Source organism: Octodon degus, unplaced genomic scaffold (assembly GCF_000260255.1).
Source record: "Octodon degus isolate 3935 unplaced genomic scaffold, OctDeg1.0 scaffold00048, whole genome shotgun sequence".
NCBI lineage: Eukaryota > Metazoa > Chordata > Mammalia > Rodentia > Octodontidae > Octodon > Octodon degus.
The window spans coordinates 1,586,621-1,612,686 of NW_004524624.1; the positions used below are offsets into that span (position 1 = coordinate 1,586,621).

The 26,066-nt window shown below is 44.1% G+C and overlaps 1 protein-coding gene across 1 annotated transcript in view; it reads left to right on the forward strand.

Moving 5' to 3' along the window:
- The first annotated feature begins 15,898 nt into the window (after positions 1-15,898).
- Positions 15,899-26,066, forward strand: part of Spock1 (SPARC/osteonectin, cwcv and kazal like domains proteoglycan 1) — a 570,527-nt gene continuing 560,359 nt past the window's right edge. The window contains exons 1-2 of the mRNA XM_004632236.2: positions 15,899-16,036; positions 16,553-16,738. Of these exons, the coding sequence (XP_004632293.1) occupies positions 16,553-16,738 (186 nt within the window). The 5' untranslated portion in view covers positions 15,899-16,036. The remainder of the gene's footprint in view (positions 16,037-16,552; positions 16,739-26,066) is intronic.

The following is a 26,066-nucleotide window of genomic DNA, read 5'->3' on the forward strand; positions in this document are numbered from 1 at the left end:
CTGAACAACTCAGGTCCCAGTCCTACAACCAGAAGCCAGGATTACCCTGAACTTCTGTGGAGTTGAAAGCACCAGAATTGGCACCCCACCTTATTCCTACAGCAGACTTTATGGGATCACACAGCATATATTTGGGCTCTTTTGTCTACCAGTAACAGTGCAGACATGCTCTGTTTGCCTCCTTTGTCTACCAGTAATAGTGCAGACATGCTCTGAATTGGATACTACCACAAAACTGTAGAAGATAACCACTGGCTTGAAATCACAGAGCAATTTCTTTCTTTGCTTTTTGTTTTCTTTTGTCTATTGTTGCTTTTGTTCTTTTCTTGACTGTGAACATTTTTTAGGTTTTTTTTTTTTGTTTTATTTAGTTCCTGTTTTTATTTTTCCTTGTATCTTTTCCTCCTGTCTTATTCACCAATTTCCTAAAGCTTGGGTAACATTGTCCTTTGCCCTTTAGCCTTCTTTCTAATCTCTTTCTCTTGTTTCTCAATTTTTCTCATGTCTCTTTAAAAATTTTCTCCTTTGAGAGTAAAATCACTCTCTTGAGGGAATATTTATGTATATAATTTTCTGATTTGTTTTAGATGTTGTTATATAACTATAATTCTTGCACCTCTGGTTAAAGGTGGTTAATAGTTACTACAGTTTTGTCATCCTCTAGACTGTTCTTGATGCTACTGTTATTGTTTATTATATTACTTTAGTCAAGGTGTCATAGTTGTTCTGATCAGTTGTTCTTCCTTGTATGCCAATACTGAGATTTCAGGGGAGTTGGAAACAGTACCATGGTCCGGTAAAAAAGACTGAGTCCTAGATGAAATAAGAAACATATTCTCATTCCTAATAAATTAAAGAGGCAAGGTCTTGGGACAGACTCAAAAGCAAAAAGCCAGATACACATAGAAGACATCTTAGAAAAGTAGTCATTTCCTATGGAGGCCTTGATCATAGTAATAATGCTACCTACCCTCAGCAATTTAACAGCATCAGTGTAGAAAAGGTTTTTTTTTAAAAAAAAAAATAGAAAAAATGAGAAGACTCAAAAGCAAGATGAAAACCCAGACCTCAAACTCATCCATGGCCAATCCAGGGACATTGAATTGGAACCATTCAAAAGCCTACCATCTACACTTTCTGGACAAATAGCAGTAGAAGTAACAAAGCAAATGAATGAGGCCAAAGGAAAAACAAATCAGAAATATTTTTCCAAGATAAATATGGAGATAATGACCATAATGAATTACATGTTTAGTGGAGCCAGAGTAGATATAGATGTAAAAAACAGAGGAGCTTAGGAAAGCAATGGAAACCATGAACTCTCCACATAGGGAAGAATTAATTTCTAAAAAATAAATTTAAACAGATATCCATGAGATTATGCAACAGAGTCAACCAGTGTGAAGACAGAATATGATATCTAGAAAACAGATTTGCAATTGGAGATCATAAAATGAAAGACTTCTTAAAAATAGCAAGGGACCGTGGAAAATCAATCTAACAGCGGCTAGATGAGGCAAAGAAGAATAACGTAAGATCGATCAGAATAAATAAAAAAATCAGAACATATACACATGACAAATAAAAATCTGTTCACAGAAATAATGGCAGAGGGCTGGTGAGATGGCTCAGTGGTCTAAAGCACCTACTTAGAACAAGCTAAGCAAAGCACAGGGACCCCGGTTCAATCCCCCAGCACCACATGCCAACCAGCCCCGCCTCCTGGTAGGCTGAGCTGGCCACACACACACACACAAAATAAATAAATAAATAAATAAATAAATAAATAAATAAAAAAAAATTTAAAAAAAAAGAAATTATGGCAGAAAACTTCCCGAGCATAGAAACAGATTTGACTACCATAAATGATGCATGAAGAACTCTAATTAGTTGTAATCAGAGAAAATATACCATGGCATACTATAGACAAGATTCTAGAAATCAATAGAAGAACAGAATATTAAGAGCTTTTAGAGGACCAGGGATCTAGCTCAGTGGCACAGTATCTGTCTGGAAAATGTAGGGTCATAAGTTTGGTTCCTGGTACAAAAGAAAAGCTGTTTGAGAAAAAAAAAAATCACTTATAAAGGAGAGCCCATCAGAATCACAGTAGACTTCTCAATATAAACTCTTAAGTCAAGAAGAGCTTGGAGTGAAGTATTTCAAACCCTAAAAGAAAACAACTTCTAATCTACATTGTTGTACCTTGAAAATTATCTTTCAAAATTTTTGGAGAAATAAGATACTTCCATGATAAAGAACTCCTGAAGAAATTCAGATCAGCATACAAACACTCCAAAATAGTCTGAAGAATATTCTTAAAAAACCAAAAGACAATGGAGACAACAATTTCATGAATCCCAAGAGGCAAAGAAAGCAATTTTAAAAAGGAGAAAGAAAGAGAACTAACAACAGGAAAAGAATATGATAAAGGTAAGTCAATACATATAAATTGCAACCATCAATGTTAATGGTCTCAATTCATCAATCAAAAGAAATTCACTAACAGAATGGATCAAGCAGCAATATTCATCAATATGCTGCATACAAGAAGCACATTTAATTAAAAAAGAAATTCATACACTGAAAGTCAAAGGATGGAAAACAATACTCCATGTACCCAGAACCCAGAATACAGGGAAAGAAATTTTAAAGAACTGAGCAAAAATTAATGTAATGGAGATTGTTGTGGTCAGAGTTTCCAAGGGAAAAGATTTAGTACAGGACACAATTCCTAGGATTTTTAAAATAATATTTATTCAAATAGTCAAATGCTGAGGAGTACAGGAGATCTTTCCACATACTAGAAACCCCAAAAATCCAGCCGAGGGCCTGGATCCCACAGCAATGTGTTGCATGAGTCCAGCTAAAGACCTAGAGCCCCTGGCAATGTCCTCCAAGAGTCCAACTGGAGTCCTAGAGCCCATAGCAATACATCATTCTAGTGTTTATCAAGGATTTTCACTGAGAAGGCCCAAAGGTCAGTAGCATAAGGTAGAAAGTCTGCACCAATAGGGTGCAGGGTCTTTGACAGCAGAGTTAAGGATCCATACTGGATCTAGTAAATGATATTCAAAGCAAAGACCAGAGGTCTTCCAAAGAGATCTGTAGCCATCCCCAGTGAATGCAAGGACTCCAGCTCCTCCAATGATGAGAACAGCTGAGTCATATCAGGAAAATCAGCATGACAAACTTCTCCAGGAGGATCAACAGCACCCTCCTCCTCTGTTCTGCTTTTATGCTGTTGGCGACAATCCTGAGTTGGACCTGCCAGACTCAGCAAAAAGGTGATTCAGTTCAGCTGAGTGTTACAAGTTGACCCTTACTTAATTCACCATTGAGGCTAAGAAAACAAAATAAAGAATCAATGAGTCAAAGAACTTGTTCTTGGAAAGGTTAAATAAAATAAACAAACCATCACCCAACCTTATCAAAAAAGGGAAAGATTCAAATCCATGCATTAGGAATGAAAGTAGTGAAATCACCAATGAATCCTGCAGAACTATGAGAAATTGTACTCTAATAAAATGGAAAGTTCAGAAGAAATGAACAGACATCGATACATATGAATTACAAAAGCTGAATCAAGAAGACATACATAATTTAAATATCCCAGCATTGGTCAATTTAATTGAAGATGTAATTAAAAAACTACCAACAAAGGATATTCTTGGTCTTGATGGATTTACTGCTGAATTCTAAAAGAAATTTAGACCCAGGGAGATAGTTGGGCAGGGGAGATAGCTCAGTAGAATAAGTAGAATAATAAAATCCATCTATGACAAACCAACAGCCAACATCATACTGATGTAGTTAACTCTAAAATCAGTAATAAAACAAGGATGCCTATTCAATATAGTTCTGAAAACATTAGCCAGGGCAATTAAGCAAAAGAAAAAAATAAATTTAGGAAAGGAAGAAGTTAAATCATCATTATTTGTGGATGATATGATTTTTTACATAGAAATTTCCAAAAACTCCACCAAAAGACTTGTAAATTTAATAACCAAATCCAGCAGCATAATTGGATACAGTGTTCACACTCAAAAATCAGTACCATTCCTGTACACAAATAACAAACTCACTGGGAGACAAATTAGGGAAACAAAACTTTTCACAATAGCTTCAAGAAAAATGGGATACTTAGGAATCAATCTAACAGAACCCCATGCACATAAGAAATATTTTTAAGACTCAACAATTGGTTTCTCATTATACTTAAAAGCTTTTGCACAGCAGAGGAAAAAAAAAACCCCACCACAGAGTGAAGAGACATCCCACAGAATGGGAAAATTATTTTATCAAATATTCCTCAGACAAAGGACTAATATCTAGAACATATAAAGCACTCAAAAAATCATATCACCCAAATTAAAAAAAAAATACTCCATCTTACAGGGATTGTTGGTTCCATCCCTGACATGCATGCTGACCCTGCCCCCAGGGCATGCTGAGACAATGACTGAGACTGGGCATGATGGCCTGCACCTGTAATCCCGGCTTTTAGGAGGCTGAGCACAGGCAGATCATTACGAGTCTGATCTATGTAGTGAGACCCTGTAGACCCTGTACTAAAACAAACAAACAAACAAACAAACAAAAAACAATCTAAATATCAGCATCTGAAATAAATAGAAACATCAGATGAAATACCAACAGTAAATAAATATATGAAAAAGTGTTCAGCACCACTAGTCTTTCAAGAGATGCTAATTAAAACAATGCTGAGATTTCATCTCTCTCAGAAAGAAGGTTATCATGAAGAAATCAACCAATAGCAAGTGCTGGTGAGGCACTGAGGGGGAAAGGAACTCTTTTTCCACTTTTGGTGGGAGTGTAGACTTGTGCGATCACCATGGAAATCAGTGTTGAGATTCCTCAAAAAATTAAAACTAGAGTTTACATTTAATCCATCTATTCCCCTTCTTGATATATTACTCAAAAAATTAATATCATCATGTATAGGTACAAATTCACTATGATGATATTTATGCAAATAAAAGTATACCAATAAAATCAATTAAATATACCAAGGATTTGAACAGATGCTTTTCCAAAGAAGACACATAAATGAGTAACATTTATATGTGAAAAGATGTTCATTTTCACTAATAATCAAAGAAATGAATATCAAAAATACAATGAGGGCTAAGGAGATAGCTGGGTGGTCTAAGCACCTGCCTGGCAAGTGCAAGGACCCAGGTTCAATCCCAGTACCACATACCAGGCTGGCCCCAGAACCTCAGGCATTCCATGGTAGCCACCAGAACCAAGTGTGGTGGCACAATCCTGTAATGCCAGTGCTGGGGACGCTGAGACAAGAGGATCACTATGAGTCCGTGCTGCATTGTGAGACCCTGTACCAAACAAGCAACAAACAAACAAACCACAATGGGAGATAGTTTCCTATATGTCAGGATGGATATTATCAGCAAAAGAAAATATATCAAGTGTCGTCAAGGATACGGAAAATCTGGAATTGTTGTACTCTGCTGATGGGAGTGCTGTAGCTATTATAGAAAAATAGCATGGAAGTTATTCAGACAATTGAAAAGGAACTATTATATAATTCACAAAATTCTTGGGATTTACCTGTCAGAGCTGCAATCAGAATCTCAAGGACATATTAGTACTGTTACGTTCATTGCATCTATAGTTGCTATACCAAAGATATGGAAAGAACCAATGGCCCATGGATGGATGAATGGATACATAATATACACACTGTCCATATCGGACTGTTATTCACCCTTAAAAAAGAAGGAAATTGTGCTGTGGTCATCACAGATGAACCTAGAAAATATTAGATTAAGTGCAATAAGCCAGTTATGGGACAAATACTGCATGATTCCCCTTACACGAGGTATCAGAAATAGTCCAACTCATAGAAGTCAAGAATAAAGTAAATATACAGGGGCCAAAGAAAAGGACAGTTGCTAATTAAAGGTGTGACATTTCAATCATATAAGATTAGTGAATTCTAGAGATCTACTATACAAGATTGTGATTAACGATGTCTAAAATTTGTTGAAAGGTTAAATCTCATACTAAGAAATTCCTGTAATAGTAACAGCAACAACTACAGATGATGCCTTCTTGGGGATCTGAGTTGGTTTAATTTAGTGTAGGTCCTTGATGACCCATCTCCATTCTTTTAGAAATTTAGGTAGGAAATATGTCTGCGAAGTTTGGTTTGGTTCAAACTAATTCCCTCAGTATTTTTAGAAATCCTTTTGCATTAGTTCCCATTCAAGTGAAATTGGGTCTCTCTGGGCCTTGGCAAACTGATTGGGTTCATTTGCTGTGTTTTCCAGGTCCATCAGGCTCTGCAGGACTCCTCCTACTCCAAATTTGCTCTCCTGTTTCCATCTCAGCTTGACAGCTTCTTACAGAGCTTCCTCTGTAGGGAACTCCATTTTGTTCTGAGTCTGAGGAGCTTTGCGGAGCCCTCTTTATTAAGCATGTCTTTTGGGAGCATGCTAAGTTTTCTGGTGACTTGCATCTAGAGACCGCTAAGCCCTGAAGGTATGAACATGCATTATACCCAGACTGTGAGATCCTTCTTATATCAGTGATCTGGAAATGACCCCACAAGGGATGATGGAGGCCCCTACTGCCTATCTTAAAGCTTTGGTGTTGCATGGAGCCTGATACCAATAGTTGGGTGCATTTCTTCTTTTTAAACAAACTCAGACTTAATGAGTAAAAGAAAAGAATGCTGGATTCTTTACTGAGAGAGGAAAAAAAAAATGTCTTCAAGTCTTGGCAAGTGTCTTTCTTAGCCAATAGAGATCAACTGCCTTGAGCCTGGCTATCCCAGGCTGTAGTATGCAGGGAGAAGAGTGAGTCAAGGCTTCTGCCATAGGCCCAGGAGAGACAGAGATCACAGCCTTGTAATCTTGGACAAAATATTTAACATCTGCAAACCACAGGGGCTGGTGCAGCATGTGGTGCCCAGGGTCAAACTGTGGTCCCTGCACTTTGCTTAAGTGGGTGCTTTAGACCACTGAGCTAACTTGCTGAACCTACACTGCAGGGTTCTTAATCATAGAAAAGGATGATGGTGGCTTCTTCCATATGAGTTTAGGTGAGGAACTTCTGACTTAACAAACAAGCATTATGTTTAAGACACTATTCTAAAAATAGTACCAATATAAACTTGTTTTATTTGCTTGATGCCCCTCTGTGACAATGTTTGCACTGGAATTCTTGTGCTCTGCTAATGGGAGTGCTACAGCTATTATAGAAAAATAGCATGGAAGTTATTCAGACAATTGAAAAGGAACTATCATATAATTCATCTGTAGATTCTAAGACGTATGCTATTTTAGCTTCTCTGAAATTGAGATGCACATGACAACTGAGATTATCTTACAAACTCCAGTGATTATTTCAGCCATTGGAGAACTAGAAGGTAGAACATTCCAAATGGAGGATATCTGAACTTTTTGAAATCTTCAGGAGCATGAAAGAGTAAAACAGGGCCCGGGAGATGGCTCAGTGGAATAAGTGCTTCCCTGGCAAGCGCAAGGGCCTGAGTTCAATCGCAGGTTCTGCCAAAAAAAAAAAAAAAAAAAAAAAAAAAAAAGTCAAACAAAGATAAATATTTTCCATCTGGATGGAGCAAGCTTGCCTGTACAAACAGGTTGAGGTTTTCCTATAGGACTAAGCTCCACAAAGACAAGCTATATCTGTCTCAGTACCCTGTCGTGTCTCCAGCATCATCTGCTTTGAGATTAAATGCCAGCTCAATGACTGATTGATGAAGGATCAGATAAGATTTTGATGTTGTCTTCTTGAGAGAAACCCATTCCCAGTGACTTCTCACATGCGCACCAGTCCTCAGAAGTGTTTCTTTCATGCATTCTCAGTATGGAACTAGGTTGACACAACCTCACACTATTTCACTGGGTGTCTTGTAGTAGTAATCATTATTACAGGTGGAGAGAGCCTCACCGCTTTTGTCCCCAGACATGTGTCCCCTGGGAGAGAAATATTATTTTATATTTATATGATGATGAGATTCTTCATGGTCTCATCAGGGACCATGAAGCACACAAATTCGTTGTCTTTGGTACTGTGTTCAACGAGTCAGTTTTCAGTGCCTTTCACGACATATGCAGTCATAATTAGTGTGGGTTCCTATTTAATGTCTTGTCCTGAAGGCCATATGGTCCATGGGATAAGACACTAAACTCCAATAGTATAACATATATTACCTATAAATTAGTAACATTGCATCAAATGGTGACTTTCCTTGAGAGTGAGAGCAGCTATAGTGTGGGAAGGGAGTGAAGCACAGTGGGGGTGGTGGAAGATGGTAGCAGTGGTGCTGGCTGATGGAAGGTCAGAGTGGAACTTGGACATCAGAGGGGTCTTGGTTCAAGTCTTGGTGCTTTCCTTCACACAGAGTCGTTTGGGACAAGTGACATTGTGGTTTGTCCCCTAGAGGTTAATGCATTAGAAGCTTGTTTCCTACTGGGGTGAAGCTGAGTAGTGGTGGAGCTTTTGGGGGGGTGTCTAGTGAGAACTGTTATGGTCACTGGGGACATCACGCATGATTATGACCTTGATTTTCATTACTTCTTCAGCACTGAGGACTGAACCTAGGGTGCAGCGGTGAGTGCTCTACCACCAAAACTTACCCCAGCACGTTTTCATTTTTTCTTCCTTTCATACCTTTGTTTTCTATTTTTTTCTTTTTTATGAGCAGAATATATTTATTGAGAGAAAGAAAGCTCCTGTCTGAGAGAGGGACAGGAGGGGGGGCGAGCAAGTAGTTCCTCCATCTATTTTTTTTTTCAGTTGCAGAGATTGATTCCCGGGCCTCACATGCTAAGTGAGTGATCCATAACTGAGCCACATCCCCTGTGGGAGTCACTTTTATAAGGGATTAATGTTAGGCCTGCAGAGTGTGTCAGTTCTGGAGACAGTGGGTTGTTATAAATGGAGGGCACCCCATGCATTTGACCACTTCTGTCCTTGGGTGGCTCCTATTCTGTTTCTCTGCCATGTTGTGACACAGCCTGGGGGCCCTCACATGAGACCAAATGAAAAGGAATGCCAATTTTGGACTTTCAACCTCCCAAACTGTGAATTATGTAAATTTCTCTGCTTTATGGATTACTCAGCTTCAGGTATTTTTTTTTTCAAAGTTTTATTGATAAACAGATAGCAATGAGACAGTTTCAAATCAAATCGGAAGTACAGTTTCAACAAATAATACACTGCATATATTCTTCTTAGTGGTTAATTGCTGTACAAGATGCGGACTTGTGATCCTATTTACAAACACCATTAGAACAAATCATTCTATTCATTAAGAGAATGCAACTATATATCTATCCCAACCTCTTTGAATACACAGATACAAAATGGACATTCATCTGTATACCCCATTTTTTCTAAGTTCCGTTATTGAATATTATAGGTGTGTAAACTCAGCAAAATATTCCAAAAGAGTCCAGTAGCCCATAATAGCATTGGGTCTTCTGTTTAACTGGCAATGTCAGAAATTATTGACCTGAGTCCCCCACAGCTCAACTTAACAGCATGGCTTTATTTCTTATGTTTCGTCTTCATACTTTTCTACTGGATGGTTAAGACCAAGGTAAAGCAGGACCTATGCAACAAGAGTTGTAGCTTTTTGGTCTGAGAAGGTCAGTGAAATGCCCTCAGGATTTATCCTGAGATCCTGTACCTCAGATTGTAGAACCTTTGTCAGTGCAGCCATGTGGATGAGTCACGGCCATTGCTTGGCCAATGTGCTCTCTGTGAAAGCCTGAGAGAGTGTTTTCTCCCCATGTGACTCTCCTTAGGCGCACTCTACATCATCGATCACTTTCGTCTTTGGCCCCATAATCTCTTGATCAGAAAATTTGGGACACTACCGAGGTACATGACGTTACAGTACAAGTTCTCATATGTCCTGAGTCTTAATTGACCTTAGAAGGCTAGGGCCAAAATGTTGGCTTTCCTTGTAGCCCTCCTTTTTCTCTAATTTTGGTCTGCAAACTTAGGTTGTTAACCATCCAGAAGACAAGCTTATTGTTATTATCAAACGATTTAGGCTATCAAGCTTAACCTCACTATCTCACTGCATTTCAAACACCTTAGGCATAATAAGGAACAGGTATTTTTCATCAAGTATTGATATGTTGAACTTCAAGTCCCTACATAATATGATAAAAAACATTTAAAAATTAGATTATATTTTAAAAATAGGATAAAGCATTCTATGCTTCTCATGTTTGCACATAAGTCCAAAAATCTTACCATATACAACCTTGAAGCAGGACAGTCCCACAATATTGCTTTTCCTGTCTCTTGCTTTCATTCACCACCCCCTTCTTCTTGAACATCCACCTGCCCGAGGGACATCTTAGCAGTAACTGGCATGTCATGACAAGCCGCCCATATTCAGAATACCACAATGACAGGCACTCCCAACATGAAACAACTATTACAAATTACCATCTGCAGTGCAGTAGCTTAGTTCACAGGCAGGTATTTTTTTTAAGTAACAGAAATTGGGCTGATACAAGTGGTAATATAACTCGGCCTCAATGCTTTTGTTTGAGAAATGGGGCTCGTCACAATGCTTATTTTACAGGAAGTTGTCATAGTAAGTACATTAGAAACAGGGCTGTGGTAACATTTTGCATGGGCTCCCATGGGTTTGCTGGTGTTATCAGTATTTTTCTCATGATTTTTATCCATGTGGTCCTGCCCTTACCATTTTCTGCTCTGTGACTGTGTAGTTGCATGGCCATTTTCATTTCTTTGTGAGGTACTCATTTGCTTAAAATCAATTCCTCCTGTACTAGGTCACCCATTTACTATGGCTTTGCACGGGAAGAAGAAAGCTAGAAGGTGTGTGTGCAGGGGCGGGGTGGCTGTGGGGGATGCGGAGAGATGGAGTGAGCCTGGCTCTGTGGAATACATATAATCAATAGGTGAAATCAATGTGTTCATAAAAGTTCTGGCCCTGCTGGGTGAGCTGTTTTCCATAGCATTGAGAATGCATCTGTTTTATTCTCTGCCTCTTTGGGGCCAGGATATACTCCAATAGCACCCTCAAAATCAAACATCACCCAAGAGTAGAAGATCCCATCATTTTCCCATTGTCTCTCCCTTCATCCAAGGGATGTTGGGGATTAAAATCCCCAAATTAAACCTGAGAAGGGAGGAAAATACTCTGGGCTATGAGTATTTTTCCTCATTCCATAAGCATGTATTGCATTCCTTCTATGTAGCAATATACCATTTTTAAGTGCTATGGGCTCAGTAACAGTTGAGACAGATCCTCGACTCAGACTGGTCTTTTTGCTGCTGAGTGGTGGAACAGGGACATCAAGCAGTTCTGAAGCTGTGATGAGACCCTTTATGTTGTGCGGTTCAGGAGAACATTTCCTAGGGATAAAGTGAACTGCAGCCTATGTGTATTCATTTCTGGTGGCTGGTCAGCTGAAGGGTGGGCGAGGAGCAGAGCATCCAGATCCCAGGAGAGGCTATGTGGTCCAGGGGCAGGGACAGGTGATCAGAACAGTAGCTGGGGGGGGGTGTTTTCCCAGAGGTAGGGGACATGGAAGGGACATGGGTTTAACTCAGAGATGCAGCTTAAGTATTCCATTTGGAACACATTTAGTTCAAGATACCTGCAGCAAAACAGAAGTGCCACATGCCAGATAGACATATGACTTTTCAGCTAAAATGATTTCAGGTTGATCAGAAGGTAGGAATTATAGAAACCTGTCTCTTATCAGAAAGAGCCCAGTGGGTGGCTTGCACCTTGATGGGGCACCCTGCATGGCACTTTCTACAGCTGGACCATCTTTCTCCCTTTCTATGACCTTCACAATCACCTAACCTTTTGGTGCTCCCTCTCCTCGACATAAAGTGGTGATAGTTACGCTTGCATTAGTGTAGCCAGGAGCACATGTTTGAGAATCTATTAAACTGAAAATAAAACATGTGGGGCTCTTTGAAAGTAAGAACTATGTTAAAACAAGGAGTTATTATGGTTGTGCATAAGCCAATGAAAAACTGAAATACAGCCCCAAGGCTCAGTATTGATCTTGGTCCCCAGTGCTTCCTGCAGCCAAATAAATCTGATGTTCCTCTCCACAAGTGCTTGCTGAGTAGATGGCAGGTCTCCAGCTTCCAGCTTTCCCACCCTACCCCAAGGTTATGTCCTTTATGGGCTCAGGCGGGCTCCAGCATCCCCACCCCTGCCTGGCTGCACTGCCTGCCCTTCCCACGCACACCGGTTACAGGGAAGTTGGAGCTTGGCCAAAAGTGGATGCCCTCTGATTAGACCAGGGACAGGACCTCCCAGAGAAGCAGAGAACAGCTCTGTAGAACAAGACATTTAAGGAGCAATGCTGCCAAAGCAAATGCTCCAGGTAGTTCTAGGGGCTTCAAACTTTAGGATGGATGAAGGCTCCTCAAATGTGTTTCACCCATTCATTCACTCATTCATTCATCCATTCACGCACTTGCTGGACAGATATTTGTTGAATGCCCACTAACCATTAGGCTCTGAGATAAGCCTGTGCAGAAGTGAAAAAGATAGCAGCTTTGTTCTTTGTGAATTAAGATCTGCATTGAGGAAAAGAGAAATAAGTAAAGGAACAAAGCACTCTTAAGGGAACAGACAGGAGCAATAGCAGACAGGCAATGCCAGTGGTGGTCAGCATGGCTGTGTTAGATGAAGCAGTCTGGGAACCTTTCACTGAGATGATGACATCTGCCAGCCAAGAATGAACTCACCTGTGATGAACAGGAGCAAGGACATTCTGGGAGGAGGCCGCAGCTGGGGTGCAGGACCTGAGGTGGGGGTGCACTTGATGTGTTGGCATGGGAAAGAAAATGTCTAGAATCTAGGGCATGAGGGTGGAGCTGAGGGGCCAAATGGCATGCCACTTTGTCCATCGTGGTCTTGGTGTCATGGTGAGTGGTTAGGAGGTTTTATGTAAGATGGGGATTCTATTTCAAAAGCATTTATCTGATTTTGAGTGGATAATGGGCTGTAGGAGAAAGGCAAGGATGAAGAAAACCAGTAAGCAAGCTCCTGTGGTCCTCTGGGTGAGAAGTGGTGCTTGAGTGGAGTAGGTGGTGGCTGTTGAGGTTGCATGTGAGGGCACATTCATGGGCATTTGGAGGTGGAATGGACCAGTTCGTGGGAATGGGAAGTGGTAAGGAAGTAGAGGAACAGAAGTTGACCCACAGGTTTCTGCCTGAGGCAGGTATGTGGTTGGGCTAGGTTTACCATAGAGCAGAGGTGCTGAGAGAAATCCTGATAATGTCTCACGTACCTGCAGGAATCCTGAGATGTTAGTATGAATAGCAGGAAGTCCTTAGACACTTGTGGGCTGGGATTATACCCGGATACTCTCAGTGGAAGCCTTGATGTGAACTTCCACGGAAAGGCAGATGTGAGGCGGTCTGGGCCTGAACCGCAAGCAGTGCTGGTATACACATAGGAGTGACTAGTGAGGTCAGGAAAGCAAGGAGGGATGGTGCCCCAGAGCCCACAGAAACTGTTTAGAGACCAACTACAGGAGGCTGTGGATGTGAGCTGTAAGTGGGGCCGAAACGCAAATGAGAGCAGGTGCGGCTGCATCAGAGATGAGGTGAAAAACACCTGGAGACAACTCATCGGGGAAGTTTTGCTATCAAACTGGGCAGAGAAATGAGAAGTGCAACTTGCCTGGGTTTTTACAAACATAAGAAATATTCTCTCCCTCAAACGTAAGCCTCTCTCCTACTCTGATATACCCAGGACTGGATGTTGAATGCCTACGATATTCCCATGGTAAACCTTGGCTGATGGACAGTTCTGAACACAACAGCTGGGATTTTCATTCCTTTCTCTTTCAAGAAAGCTTCCAGGGGGCTGGCCTGATAGTTCAGCAGACTAAAGTGCCTGCTTAGGCAGAGCGCTGTGGCCCTGGCACACACCTGTAATCCCAGCACTTGGAAGGCTGAAAATAGGAGAATCACGAATCCGATCCAGGTAGTGAGACCCTGTACACCCTGTAGATTCTGTCCTAAATACAGAAAAAAGAAAGAGAAAGAAAGCATCCAGGCATGCACATCAGTTGGTGTAAAATTGGGACATCCGGGGCTCCACTGATGTTTTTGAGAAAAGTCAAAATCCAAGTACACACAAGCAAATGATTGCAGCATAGCTCACAACTGACCACATTGCACATTACTGTTAACTGAGAAGCATGGTTCAGCCTTGGCTGGGTGCCATTCATTCATTCATTCACTCATTCATCCACTCACTCACTCACTCGCTCACTCACTTATCCACTCAAGTGAGTATTGTTGTGAGTACTTGCATTGTCAGGAGCTTGCGCACTGAGACCAGGGAGTTGTTGTGAACAAGAAAAACATAGAACTAGTAACCTTCAGTGCAGGTGCATGGAGCTGTCAAGGACAGAGACACCGGGGTCCTGGCCTGGCCCATGGGCTCAGCAAGAGTGTCTCTGCACAGGGCAAATAAGCGGGAGCGCATTAAAGGGGCTTAGGCTGGGCTGGATGGACATTGGTCCCAGCTAAAGTGAGAGAGCCTGTGTTGGAGGTGGCTCATCTCCCCTGGGGTCTAATCCTAGAGGTAGACTGTCCAAGAAGTGAAGCCAGGAGGAGGGAATGCGGTGACAGATATCCAGAAGTGCAGGGCTTGAGCTGTAGTCAGGAGTCAACTGTTACTCAGAAAAGCATCATGGAGTGTTCTGAGCATGTGTTGGGCATAGTGGAGGTACAATTTGTTCTATTTGCCCTTTGTACCTGTGGAGTGGGCTGCACTGGTATAGCAAAGGCAGCGCTAAGTACGTCCTGGTCTCAGGCAGGGAAGTCAGCAAGTCCCTTTCAGCTCTATTTGATCAAACATGACTGGGTATAGTAAAAGAGTTGGTGATTAGGGTCAGCCTCCTACTTTGGTGTCCTGTCCCTGATGCCTACTCAAGCTCTCTTTTCTTTTCTTCCTAAGAAAATGTGTCAGGCTAGTTTTGGGGCTATTTCCCATGGGGTGGCGACAGAAACAGAGACGAAAATATCCTCAGAGTCGTTATGAGCACAAGGACATAGAAATGATAGAAATAAAAGTCTGAAGGTCCACACAGGGCTGATAAAAGTGGCGGTGGTAGGGGGCGGATTGTGGAGATGCAGGTGGGCATAGAAATCCACCCACAATGTGCAGTGCGTGAAAGGCCCCAGGGACTCTGAGTCAGGCACATAGTGCTCTCCTGTAATCCTGGCTCTTCAGGGAAGCTGAGGCAGGGGAGTTGCAATTTTGAGTCCAGTCTGGGCAACTTAGCAAAATATTGTTTCAAAATAATAGTAAAAAGGACTGGGTGTAGCTTAGTGGAGCAACACCTGTGGAGGGTACAGGAGTCCCTGGGTTGTGGAGTCCTCAGAATAACAGCACAGTGAGGACCTCAGAACTCTGCTGACCTGCCAGCGTTGGGGCCGAGTGAACCTTAGCAAGGATGGAGAGAATGTCTGTGAGCTCCCAGGAGCCCATGCAAGCCGCCTGTCCCCACTTTTTTGCCCCGTTTGGCAGCAAACATCTCTCCCCTGTCCTCCCTGTGTCTCTATTTCTAAGCAGAGAAGGGAAGCCCTGGAATACACTTTCTGAGAACGCCTCAACGGTTGGCCGGCTTCTGGCTTCACAGCCCCGGTTTGTTCCTTCAGCGGCCCCGGGGCCGGCTCACAGTCGGTCATCCTGAGGGAGTGCACCCACCTTCAGGGCCGGGACGGCTAGGCAGGCGGGCGGGCCGCACAGCAGCGCGCGGCCGCCAGGGGGCGCCAGAGGCCTCGGCTGGCTCCGGGCTCCTCCGCCCGCGGACGCCGCGCCCGAGCCGAGCCGAGCCGCGCAGCCGGGAGAGCCAGAGCGCTGCGGGCTCACAAAGCGGCTGGACGCGCGGCGGGCGCGAGGGCGCAGGCAGCCAGCCGGCAGTCAGCTCTCGCGGCGGCCGCTCCATAGGAGCTCAAGCAACTCGGACGCGGGGACCGGGCGGCCCCCAAGGTACGTGCGCCGAGGACCCCGAGCCCAACTTGACATAGTTAGGACCTCGCTGCGGCCGCCCACGGGGCTGGCAGGTCGGGGCCTCGGGCGAGCTCCATGCCCTTCCCGGCCCGTGGCCCCGGCGGGCGGGCAGAGCCAGTTCCCCGGCTGGGGACGGGGCCCGCTTTGCCGGAGGCGGGACTGCTGCTGGAGCTCGTCCGCGCCTCCTGCCCAGCGCGGGGCGCCGTCGTTGGGCGCACGGCTGGGGTCAGGTTGGGGCGCCGGGTTTCGGCGGAGGGGCGCTGTCGCCCAGATCCGACCCGAGAGCCGAGGTCCGCGGGGCTCCTGCAGCGAGGGGTCCCGCGCGGTGGACAGCGGTCCGCAGTCCGCGACCCAGCCCGGCGTTTGAGCTCGGCTCATCGAGAGCGGGGTGCCGAGGTCCCCGATCTGCTCTCCCCAGGTGCGCCGCGACCCCCGCACCCCCTCTGGGCCCCCAGCCCGTCCCGCCCGCTCACGCCCGCCGCCCCTGCCCCGCAGATGCCCGCGCTCGCAGTGCTGGCTGCGGCCGCCGCCGCCTGCTGCTTCCTGCAAGTGGAGAGCCGGCACCTAGACGCGTTCGCCCGTGGCGCGGGCCTCAACAATGGCAATTTCCTGGACAATGACCAGTGGCTGAGCACTGTCTCTCAGTACGAAAGGGACAAATACTGGAATCGCTTCAGAGACGTGAGTACCGCAGCTGTGGTGCTGCGGGGTGGAGTGGGGGGCCTGCAGGGGCGGGGAGGCATGGCAGGAGGCACCGGAGGGCAGACCTGCCTCGAAGCTCAGGTCTGGGACATCTTCTTCCGGAGAGGAAGTTTAGAGTGAACTTGGAAGGCTTCAAGCTCTTGCCTGTTACCTGCGTCCAGGTGTAACATATTTGCAGGAAGTGGGCAGAAGAGCGTCTTAAAATCTAGCAGGAGCCACAAAAAGCTGTGGGGACAGTCGCTGCTCAAGCTTCTGAGCTCTCCTGAAGGCGATGGTTGACTTTGCTAAAACCCAGGTTGGAAGCTGCACAGGGCAGCCGTGATCTGGACCTTCTTTGGGCCGTGTCAAAAGCATCCCCATGGGAAAGGGTCAGTTTGGGGCCGAAGCTCATTCATGAGGGAGCCAGATACCACAAGAGTTTTAAGAGGTGGAAGGGGAGTCCTGGCAGCGGGTTGAAGAAATCTTAGGGAGAATCCTGCCCTTTTGACCCTTGGAGTCTTTAGGGGAGGGGGAGAAGGAACAGGTGGCTCTTGGAGTTTCTCCATTGCCCTGAAGAAGCCCTGGGAGGGGAGAAGCTTATACCCAGACACCTGTACTGGCTGTTTCTGCCCCATGGTAATCAGCCACTTTCCAGGTGTGTGCCCCAGAAGGTGTGGGGGCAGGAGGCACCTGGTGCCAGTTTCCCAGTAGATGGCAAACCTTTTGTGCCATGGGAGCTGCTACCAACTCCTCCAAGAATGCCGGAGGAAGCTAGGGCCGTACCTTCCAGGGGACTTGGAAGTGTGATATCGTACTTACCATTAGGCATTCCTGTCTTTGTAATTCCTAAAATATTGTAAAAATGTTTAACAAGAGAAAAGCTTTTGTGTTCATATGTGTTGCTACCTTGTTTTCCTTTTCAGTTTTTAGTGATACACCAACATTCTGGCCGCATATATTTAAAAAAGAATGACATCTTGACCCATGCCTCAAAGCCCCTTGTTCTTGTCGTAGGGCATGGTTTACAGGTTCTCCGGGGTGGGAGAGGAGTGGGGATCTCCACTGGATCACTCGCTAGTCCTGTTCCCAGTCTCCTTAGTTCCCCCCTGGGGGGGGTGGTTCTGAGGCATTGAATGACTCTCAGAGACTCCTTGTGCTTTCTAAAGAGCACTCACTCCTGGCCCACATCCAGAGGACAGATGGATACTCATAGGCTACAGTAAGGGCTTGCTTGGCTTGTTTTCTCTCATTCCTCTTCCACCTCTCCTTTGTCCATGGGGGGCTGCTTTTCTTGGAAAGGGACTTCTACATGCATTGAACTTCCACAATTATTTTATAGCAGATATGCCCCCCCCAACCCTTCCCATCCCAGGGAGACTCTTCCACACCTCACCACATCCCCTTTCTGCTCAGATCTGAGGGGCTCAGCACAGACTGCCTTTGCCTGTGACTGAAATGGATGCTCAAACCATGAAGTTTTTATTCAGGGTCTCACTTGGGGTGGAAGTAACTGTGCTGTTTTATCATCGCATTTTTGATAGAGTTGAGGAAGGGCAGATGCTAAACTCTGCTAGAGATGGGTAGATAGGACCACATCTGGAAGAGGGGAAGAGCCTCCTTCCCAGGTGCCTTGGTGGGGAAGCTGGAGGGGCGTGGATGAGAAGCACTTGCATGGCTGGGCTTTGGGTTGTGAAAGGGGCTGTCCTATTTCATACCTGCTCCAGGTTTGTGCAGGCAGTGCATCATAAATATGACATTCTTAATTCCCATTTAGCTGTAAATCTTCTAAAAATTGGGTTACTCTTCATTTCTTTTCTTCCTTATGGGTGATGCCGACATATCCTTGGTTCAGTGCTCTTTTCAAACCTAACCGATGATGAAACCTACCTGGGGTGAGTGTAAGGTGGAATCCACATTTTAAATACACATGCTTGGCAGTTCTCTCTCTTTTTCTTTCTTTCTTTTCTTTCTGCTGAACCGGGGATTGAACTCAGGCCCTTGTGCTTGCCAGGGAAGTGCTTATTCCACTCAACCATCTCCCCAGCCCCATGCCTGGCAGTTCTTATGCTTAGGAAATACTGCCTCAGAAATTGTAATGTACGTATGTCGAAGACAGCAGCAAAAGAGAAAAGCTCTTAAGTTCAAGTTAGTGCTTCTTCTTTCTGAAAGTTTTATGTATTCAACTAATACTTTTAGCAGTATATAGTTTATAAAAGCAATAATTTGACCCAGCATACCAAGAACATCTAAAGATGTTCCAAAATATCCTAGACCTCTTCAGTCATCATCCATTTTATATGCTGCACAGAGTCTTCTGAAACCAGCAGAGTATCTCAGACATAATTTAATGCCATTAACCTCTTCAAAGCCTTGTGAAACTCAGACGAGATACACCCTCCGGGCAAGTCCCATTGTCTTCAGATGGGCCATTTACTTGGAATACCCACAAAGCCTGACTCCTCTGGGACCAGGGAGTAAAAGATTGATTTCTTTAGAAACAGGCTACTTGGTGGGTGTGGGCAGGACACAAAGCGCCAGCTCGCATTGCATGTGCTCGGCAGATCGTTTTCACCGAGCAGGGTTTTGCTGGAGTGGGACAAAGCCCCAGCTTCTTTGCTATTGTTTGGGCTTTAGTTTTTGTATTTTAAAGCCTCTGATAATGTTGAAGGGCCACGTCCTGAGATTACTGGTCGGATGCCTATCAGTTTTTGAAATGTAGTGTGAAAGAAAACTTGCTTTTGCCTCAACTTGTTACTTTGTTGAGCTTGGGAGAGAAGTTTAGAAGTGATTTTTGGATTCCAGGAATGAAAGTTAAGAGCTCTTTGTAGGGAGGTGACTGTTCCCATTGGTGACTGTCACTGGTCAGGTTTGAAATGGGTGTGATGGTGCCATGTGTGCTACATTCCCTGGACTGTGGACTGTGCCAGGCACTGCCTGAGACCACCAGGCAGCCTCTGCTTGCCACGTGGAATGTGTGGTATCACTCTCGTTGTGTAGGTAGTCACTGTCTCCTTTACAGAAGTAAAATCTTCCGACCTGCCTCCTGGTTTGTTGCCTAAAATTATTGATCCAAGAGAACCATAGCGACATTTCTATAATTGGTCCTGATTGCATTTGTGATCTAATATTTGGTCATTATTCTTTCATAAGGACTAACAATTCTGATGTTTTGGATAGATGGAGGCCTGGACTTTTGCACAAGTATAGTATTAAGAAGGAGAAGATGCAGAAATTAATGCTTGCAATATTTGTGTTAAGTTTTGTAGCTCTCATCTTCAGCATTATGTACTGCTCCATCATGTGAGGTCAAGATGCACAAATATGGTATGGTTTTTTTTTTAGACAGGGTCTTGCTATATAGTTAGGCTGGCCTTGAACTCAGGGTGATCCTCCTGCCTCACCCTCCCGAGTGCTGGGATTCCAGGTGTGCACCACCATGCATGGCATGATAAGGCTTTTAGTGACCTTTATTTGAAGGGGAATTTACTCTGTTCATTCTTACGTTCATGTATTTCAGCAAATATTTGACTGCCTACCGTGTGCTAGGCATTGAGCTATAAAGCTGAACAGAATTAATCTATTTTGTCATGTAATGTCTTGTCTGCTGTTTACTTATGCTGTCATACTTTTTTTTGTTCTTTTTAAAAAATGTTTATAAATCCAATTTATGTTGTCTGTAATGAAAAGATTAAAGCATTGGAGAAATAGATAATAGCTAATACTCACGGGACACTTGGTGCATCAGAAATTGTCTGGGGTACTTTCCCTATATCATTTTACTTAGTATTCCTAACAATCCTATGAAGGAAGCACTGTTACCATCATTCCTTCTGTACTGGGAAGTTTTATTCTCTTCTCCAGAATGAGGGTGCTGAGAGCCCAAGCACTGCAACCAGTCCAGGGCTGAGTGCGTTTCCTGTGTGAGGCTGCATACATAATGCCACGCTGCAAGTTCCCTACGTAATGCCCAAGGGCAATCAGCAAAGAGCCCTAGCTTGCCCACAGAGTGGAGAAGGAAGCCAGGTGAACACAGCGGATTGGGAGGTCATGTCAGGTCTTACCTTCTTTTAATGATGAGCTTCTGATTTGATGAGAATAATATTGTTGCTTACACTAAACATGACATTTTCTTTCTTTTGCACACACGAAACTAGCCCTGACATTTAACGCCAGAATAATTACCGTCAGCATGCTCCAAGAGTCAGAAGTGTTGCATTGGCTGGCATTTATCTTATTCCTGAGTGGCCTGGGTTTGTGATCCTAATGAGAGCTCTAGGACCGGCCCTCGTTCTCCTCCCTTCTGCTGCAGACTCTGTGGATTTGTCAGTCTCTGTAGCAGAACCGGGTTGGCTGTGAGCATTGGATCTGCTCATTTGATGTTAGCATCTCTGCTGTAATGAGTTTCAAGGGCAGATGGGACTTATTGATAGAACAGGGGCTGGCTCAGTGGGTAGGACTGGTGACAAGGGAGGTGGTAGGGCTTAGGGGATCAGTCATTAATCTGTCACCACCGAAACTTGGCTTATAATGGAGAGCAGCAGAAAATCATTTTGATTAAGCCAGTTCAAGGAGACTTAAATGAGTTTGCGATCCTGACTCTCTTCAATGAACCCCCTATCTTAAATCTTCTATACCAGATGACCAGTGATAGAAATAATTATTTCACAAGGATCATTATAAAGGGGCAGTTTGAAAGCTGATGGGCCTAAGACTCTTGTCTGCTCTATCTTTACTTTCAGTTTGGCTTTGCTGGAGAAAAGTAGGTCTTGCCAGGCAGCTGTGGCAGAACTTCTTGCCCTTGTTGACCTTTCCAACTGAATTCTCCTGGCTCTCCCCAGCCCTGGACCACAGAACTTCCCTTGGATCATATTGCTGGGAGGGTGAATCCTCTCCTAGAAGCTGATGAGGCTGTTCGCAAAAATCAAAGGAGTGGTTCCAAGTGGGAAATTGGACCTATAATGTTCCCCTACAGGAATGGAACCTAATCATTAGCACATCTATTTTATCTTGCTTGAGAAGACAAAGTAATTTTAGTAATCAAATATTTTATTATACATTATTTCTTATTAATTTACTCAATATAATATGTCGAGTATGCAAACCAGGCACAATTCCCATCTAAACTGGGACACAATCAAGAAGACTTGGTTTTTACCTTTCTCATGGTAAGGTGGCTCGTATGCCTGTGGCAGTTCCACGGATCCAAGGCCTATTTGGCTGTAACTCCCCAGGTCATAAGATAATTACAAAGAAGAAATTTCCTGTGACAGATTAGATCAAGTTGCCTGAGGTTCCGAGTATTTTTTCACCCTGTGTCACCTAGGATGAGATGCCATCAGTGATAAGAGGTACCATTTCTATGAACCAACGAAGAAGATAATACCCAGAATGAAGAGTTTAATAGAGCCCTACAGAAGGGGGGGGGGGGCTCCAAATGGCTACACCCCCAGTGTGGAGGCAAACAAGGTAGATGAAAGGGGCTGTAGCTGGATGCTGCCTTCCCCCTTGGCGTCAGTGGAAGGAGAGCAGAGGTCACCCCTGAGCAGGTTGGCGGGCCTTTGGGTTTCTGGTCTAAGGCCAAACTGCCATGTAGCCTGCCCTCCCATCTTTGGTACTTACTTTAAAGTAGTTTCAGTTCATTTATCCTCAGAGTCTCTGCTTTCTTATTTGTTAAGTGGGAGATAATCATACTATATGTCTTCTGGATGAGGACATTATCTTGTAACTAAAATCTAGTCCAAGCTGGCTGAAATGGAAAGCAGGAGACACAGTCTAACATTCTACTCTTATGACTGTGGTTTTATTTAAGGACAAATCCAGGGGTTCATATTATTTCTTAGAACTCAGGGTTTAATGTGTCTCTGTCATTCCTTGTACTCTCCCCCGCCCATCCTCCTGCTTTGGGCTCTATTTTCCATATGTTGGGCTTTTTTTTCAGGTTGATTTGTTTCATGTAGTAGCTCATGACAGCTACAAGTTTACATCATATAGTTTTTGTCTCAATAGTGCCAATAAATGTCCCTAAAATGACTTTGTTAGATTTACTGGTTCTAGGTGCTAGGTATTCCTTCAGTCATTTTGGACAAGTTAGTAAATATGCTGATCCTCTGAGACAAGCCCTGGGCTCAGGGTTTGAGCTGGGTTCTGGGACTAGAGTAGTGTTAGAGCATGCATTGAGTGTCCAAGATAAAGGGTGGTAGAAGGGCAATTCCTTAAGAGAAATGAATGGCTGGTGAATATATATCAGTATATATTGGTTAATATATATGAAACTGTTAGCACAGTTCCTGGCTTAAATGGAAGTAATTTTTAAAAATGTTTACTCCTAAAGCACTTTTATGCATTATTGATTTGTAGTTGTATATATCTGTGTTTTAACATCTTTATTTTAATTAATTAATTAATTAATTAATTTTTGTTTTAGGGAATGGTCTACAGGGTGTTCAGGATCTCACTACTAGATTGGACTCATAGTGATCTGCCTGTTTACAGCCTCCCAAGAGCTGGGATTACAGGCCTGCACCACCATGCCCAGTCTCGGTTGCAGTCTCAGTGTGCCCTGGGGGTGGGACTGTAGCATTTTTAATAGTTGGGCACTTCTTTTTTTATGTATTTGGTACAGGGTCTACAGGGCGTACAGGGTCTTACTACATAGATCGGATTCGCAGTGATTCTCCTGTTTTCAGCCTCCCAAGCACTGTGATTACATGAGCACCTCTCCAAGTCTCTGTCACTGTCTCATGTGTCCCAGGGGTGGGGCCAGCATGGTATGCTGAACCCAAGCTGCTGCACTCTGCCTAAGCAGGCACTTTAGTCCGCTGAGTTATCTGGCCGGCCCCTACTTGGGCACTTCTTGAAATAAATACCTAATTTTTTTCCTGCCTTGGACACAGCAGTAGCCAATGAGCATTTTGTTGATTTGAATTCCTTCCTGAGTAGGGGATCTTGGATGAAACCCTAGAGTGAGGGGAAGCCTTTAGGAGCTTCATAAGCATGTGCTGGCAGTTTTTGATAAATAAGAATTCTAGGTGTCACAAACACTGAAAATTCTTTTCCTTTCTATATCCAAGCCAAGATCTCCTAGCTCAGTAAATTCCTTTTCTGTACACTATTGTGTTCAGACCGCTGCTCCAGACCTTGAATGAACTGAAATGCCTGAGAGTGTGAACTCTTCCCCAGTTGGAACTTCCCAAGAGCTCAGAAAGGGTGAGAGTGTGCATGGCAGAGGGCTGGCCCCAGAATCAGCTTAGCTATGAAAACGTGATCTCATTCTATTAGTAACTGAAGGTGATGGTGGAAATCAATGCCTGGGGTGCTGGGGAGAGGCAGTGGGAACCCAATGGAAAAATTCCTGCCTCCAGATTCAGGTGCAGTCTCTGAAGCTTTGTGGAACTCGTAAGGTTGAAGCATGTCACACGCAAGGGTTGTCCCTTAGCACGACCTCATAATCCTCCCAAGGAGCAGCTTGAGTCATGGACTGGAGTGTCAATTTCCTGAGTGATAAAGCTGGAATGATAACTGGACTTTGTGTGCTGCAGGAGGGATGAATGAGCACACGGCATAAACTAGGCACTCATCTTTGAGGGGCTGTTTACCAGCTGTTTGGGTTGGTTTTCAAAGGTGCTCTTCTTTTAGCTGAGCTGTTGCCAATCATCTGTGACTGCTTCTTACTGTTCCCTTTAGAAGCATGTTGGGGAAATTCATTCCCTGACCCTTGAGACTCTTCCTGCTTGTCTGAAGGCAGCTGGATGCTCCATGTGGCCCCTTCCTTTACCTTCAGTTGCAGCACCTGGCAGAGAATAACCCCCTCCTCACACTGGCAACTCTCACCATTAAATATGCAGGGGAAAGTCTGTGTCCAACTGTACTAAAATCCTAGTTATATGAAAGGTCCCCCTCGGAGACTCTATTGTATCAAACAAGGCCTGAGTTTTGTCAGTTTTAATGTTCAGCTCCAATTCAGTTGCTCCTAGTCGATCTTATGGGAAAAAACCCTCATCTTGTCTTTCAGAGTGGTCCTAAGTTAGCATCATGAGTAGCAAGGAGGCATGCTCCCAGGACAAATGGGCTGGTCAGAGGTGGCTTCCCCAGCACCCTGATACCTGAGGTCTCTACCTGTACATCTGATACCTAAGGTCTGGTCTTGGTTCTGCATGGTGTTGGTATCACTATCTTTGCAGAACTACCTATAGGGCAGAGCAATGCTTCTTGTTGGCATTTAGGCATCTCCATGCTCCATGCTTGGCTATCAAACCAACTGGAAAATGCTAATAGGATTGGCCAGACCTTTGTTCCTTCTCTCCAAAGACCCAGCTCTTCAGTTCCAGATCATTACAGGCCTTCAGGAGGCCTATTATTCATTGCAGCTGAAGTAAGCTGGCTGTGGCTTAGGAAAACCCAAACAATAACAAATAGTTCATGCAGAGCACAGTAGTTTGTTGATGTGAAAATGGTACTCAACTGTCAGCTACACCATGCTTTTGTTAGATTCACAAGATAGAGTTCCTAACTGTCCTTGAGCTTATGATGTAATGTGGTAGACAGATCAATTGCAAAATGGTTATGTAGGTGTGGATAAAAAAATTGTGAAGTAGAGACACTGATGCTGTTAGAATGTATCATGGGAAGGAAGAGGGTCACATCATGTTGTAGCCAAAGAATGCCACCTTAGGACATCACCAAAGCTCCGCCATGTAGGATAGTAGAGGGAACTGGGGGAGAAAAGAGGTGATTGTGTTGGAGGCGGTGGGACCAGCAGGTTTAAAGGTCCTGAGGTGGAAGCTCTTGATGCGTTTCCCTCAGACGTGTTTGTCCTTGGATTCCCTCAAGTAGCAGGCTCTCCCCTCACTTTTTTAGAAAGATGCTCCACATGTTTCAAGCTAACACATATTTTGGGGGCAGGAAAATGAGTCAGCTATGAGAAGTGGTCCACACAGATGGCTCAAGCACTCTCAAGGATGGCGTGTTCTTTTTCCTTCGTGACTTTCTGTGCCATCTTCTGCAGCTTTCTCTGTTGAATGGAATGGCTATTGTTCACCCCACCCCTAATACTTCCCACTCCTCTCGTGTCTTCATCCTTCTGTGATCAACTGTCCTGGACTTTAAAGTTCTGACATATTCCACTGTGGGCTATAGATAAGTATACTGATAATTTCCTGGGCAGAGTGATGATTCATTAGGTTTGTATTTTGAAAATGAGCACAGCGTTCACAGAGCTGTGTCTTGCTCCACACCCACTGCCCTCCACCATTGCTCAGCGTACACTGGAAGCTAGACTTTGAGGCTAAAGATGCAAGGCAGCCTTGCTCAGGAATTCCAGTCTAATGGG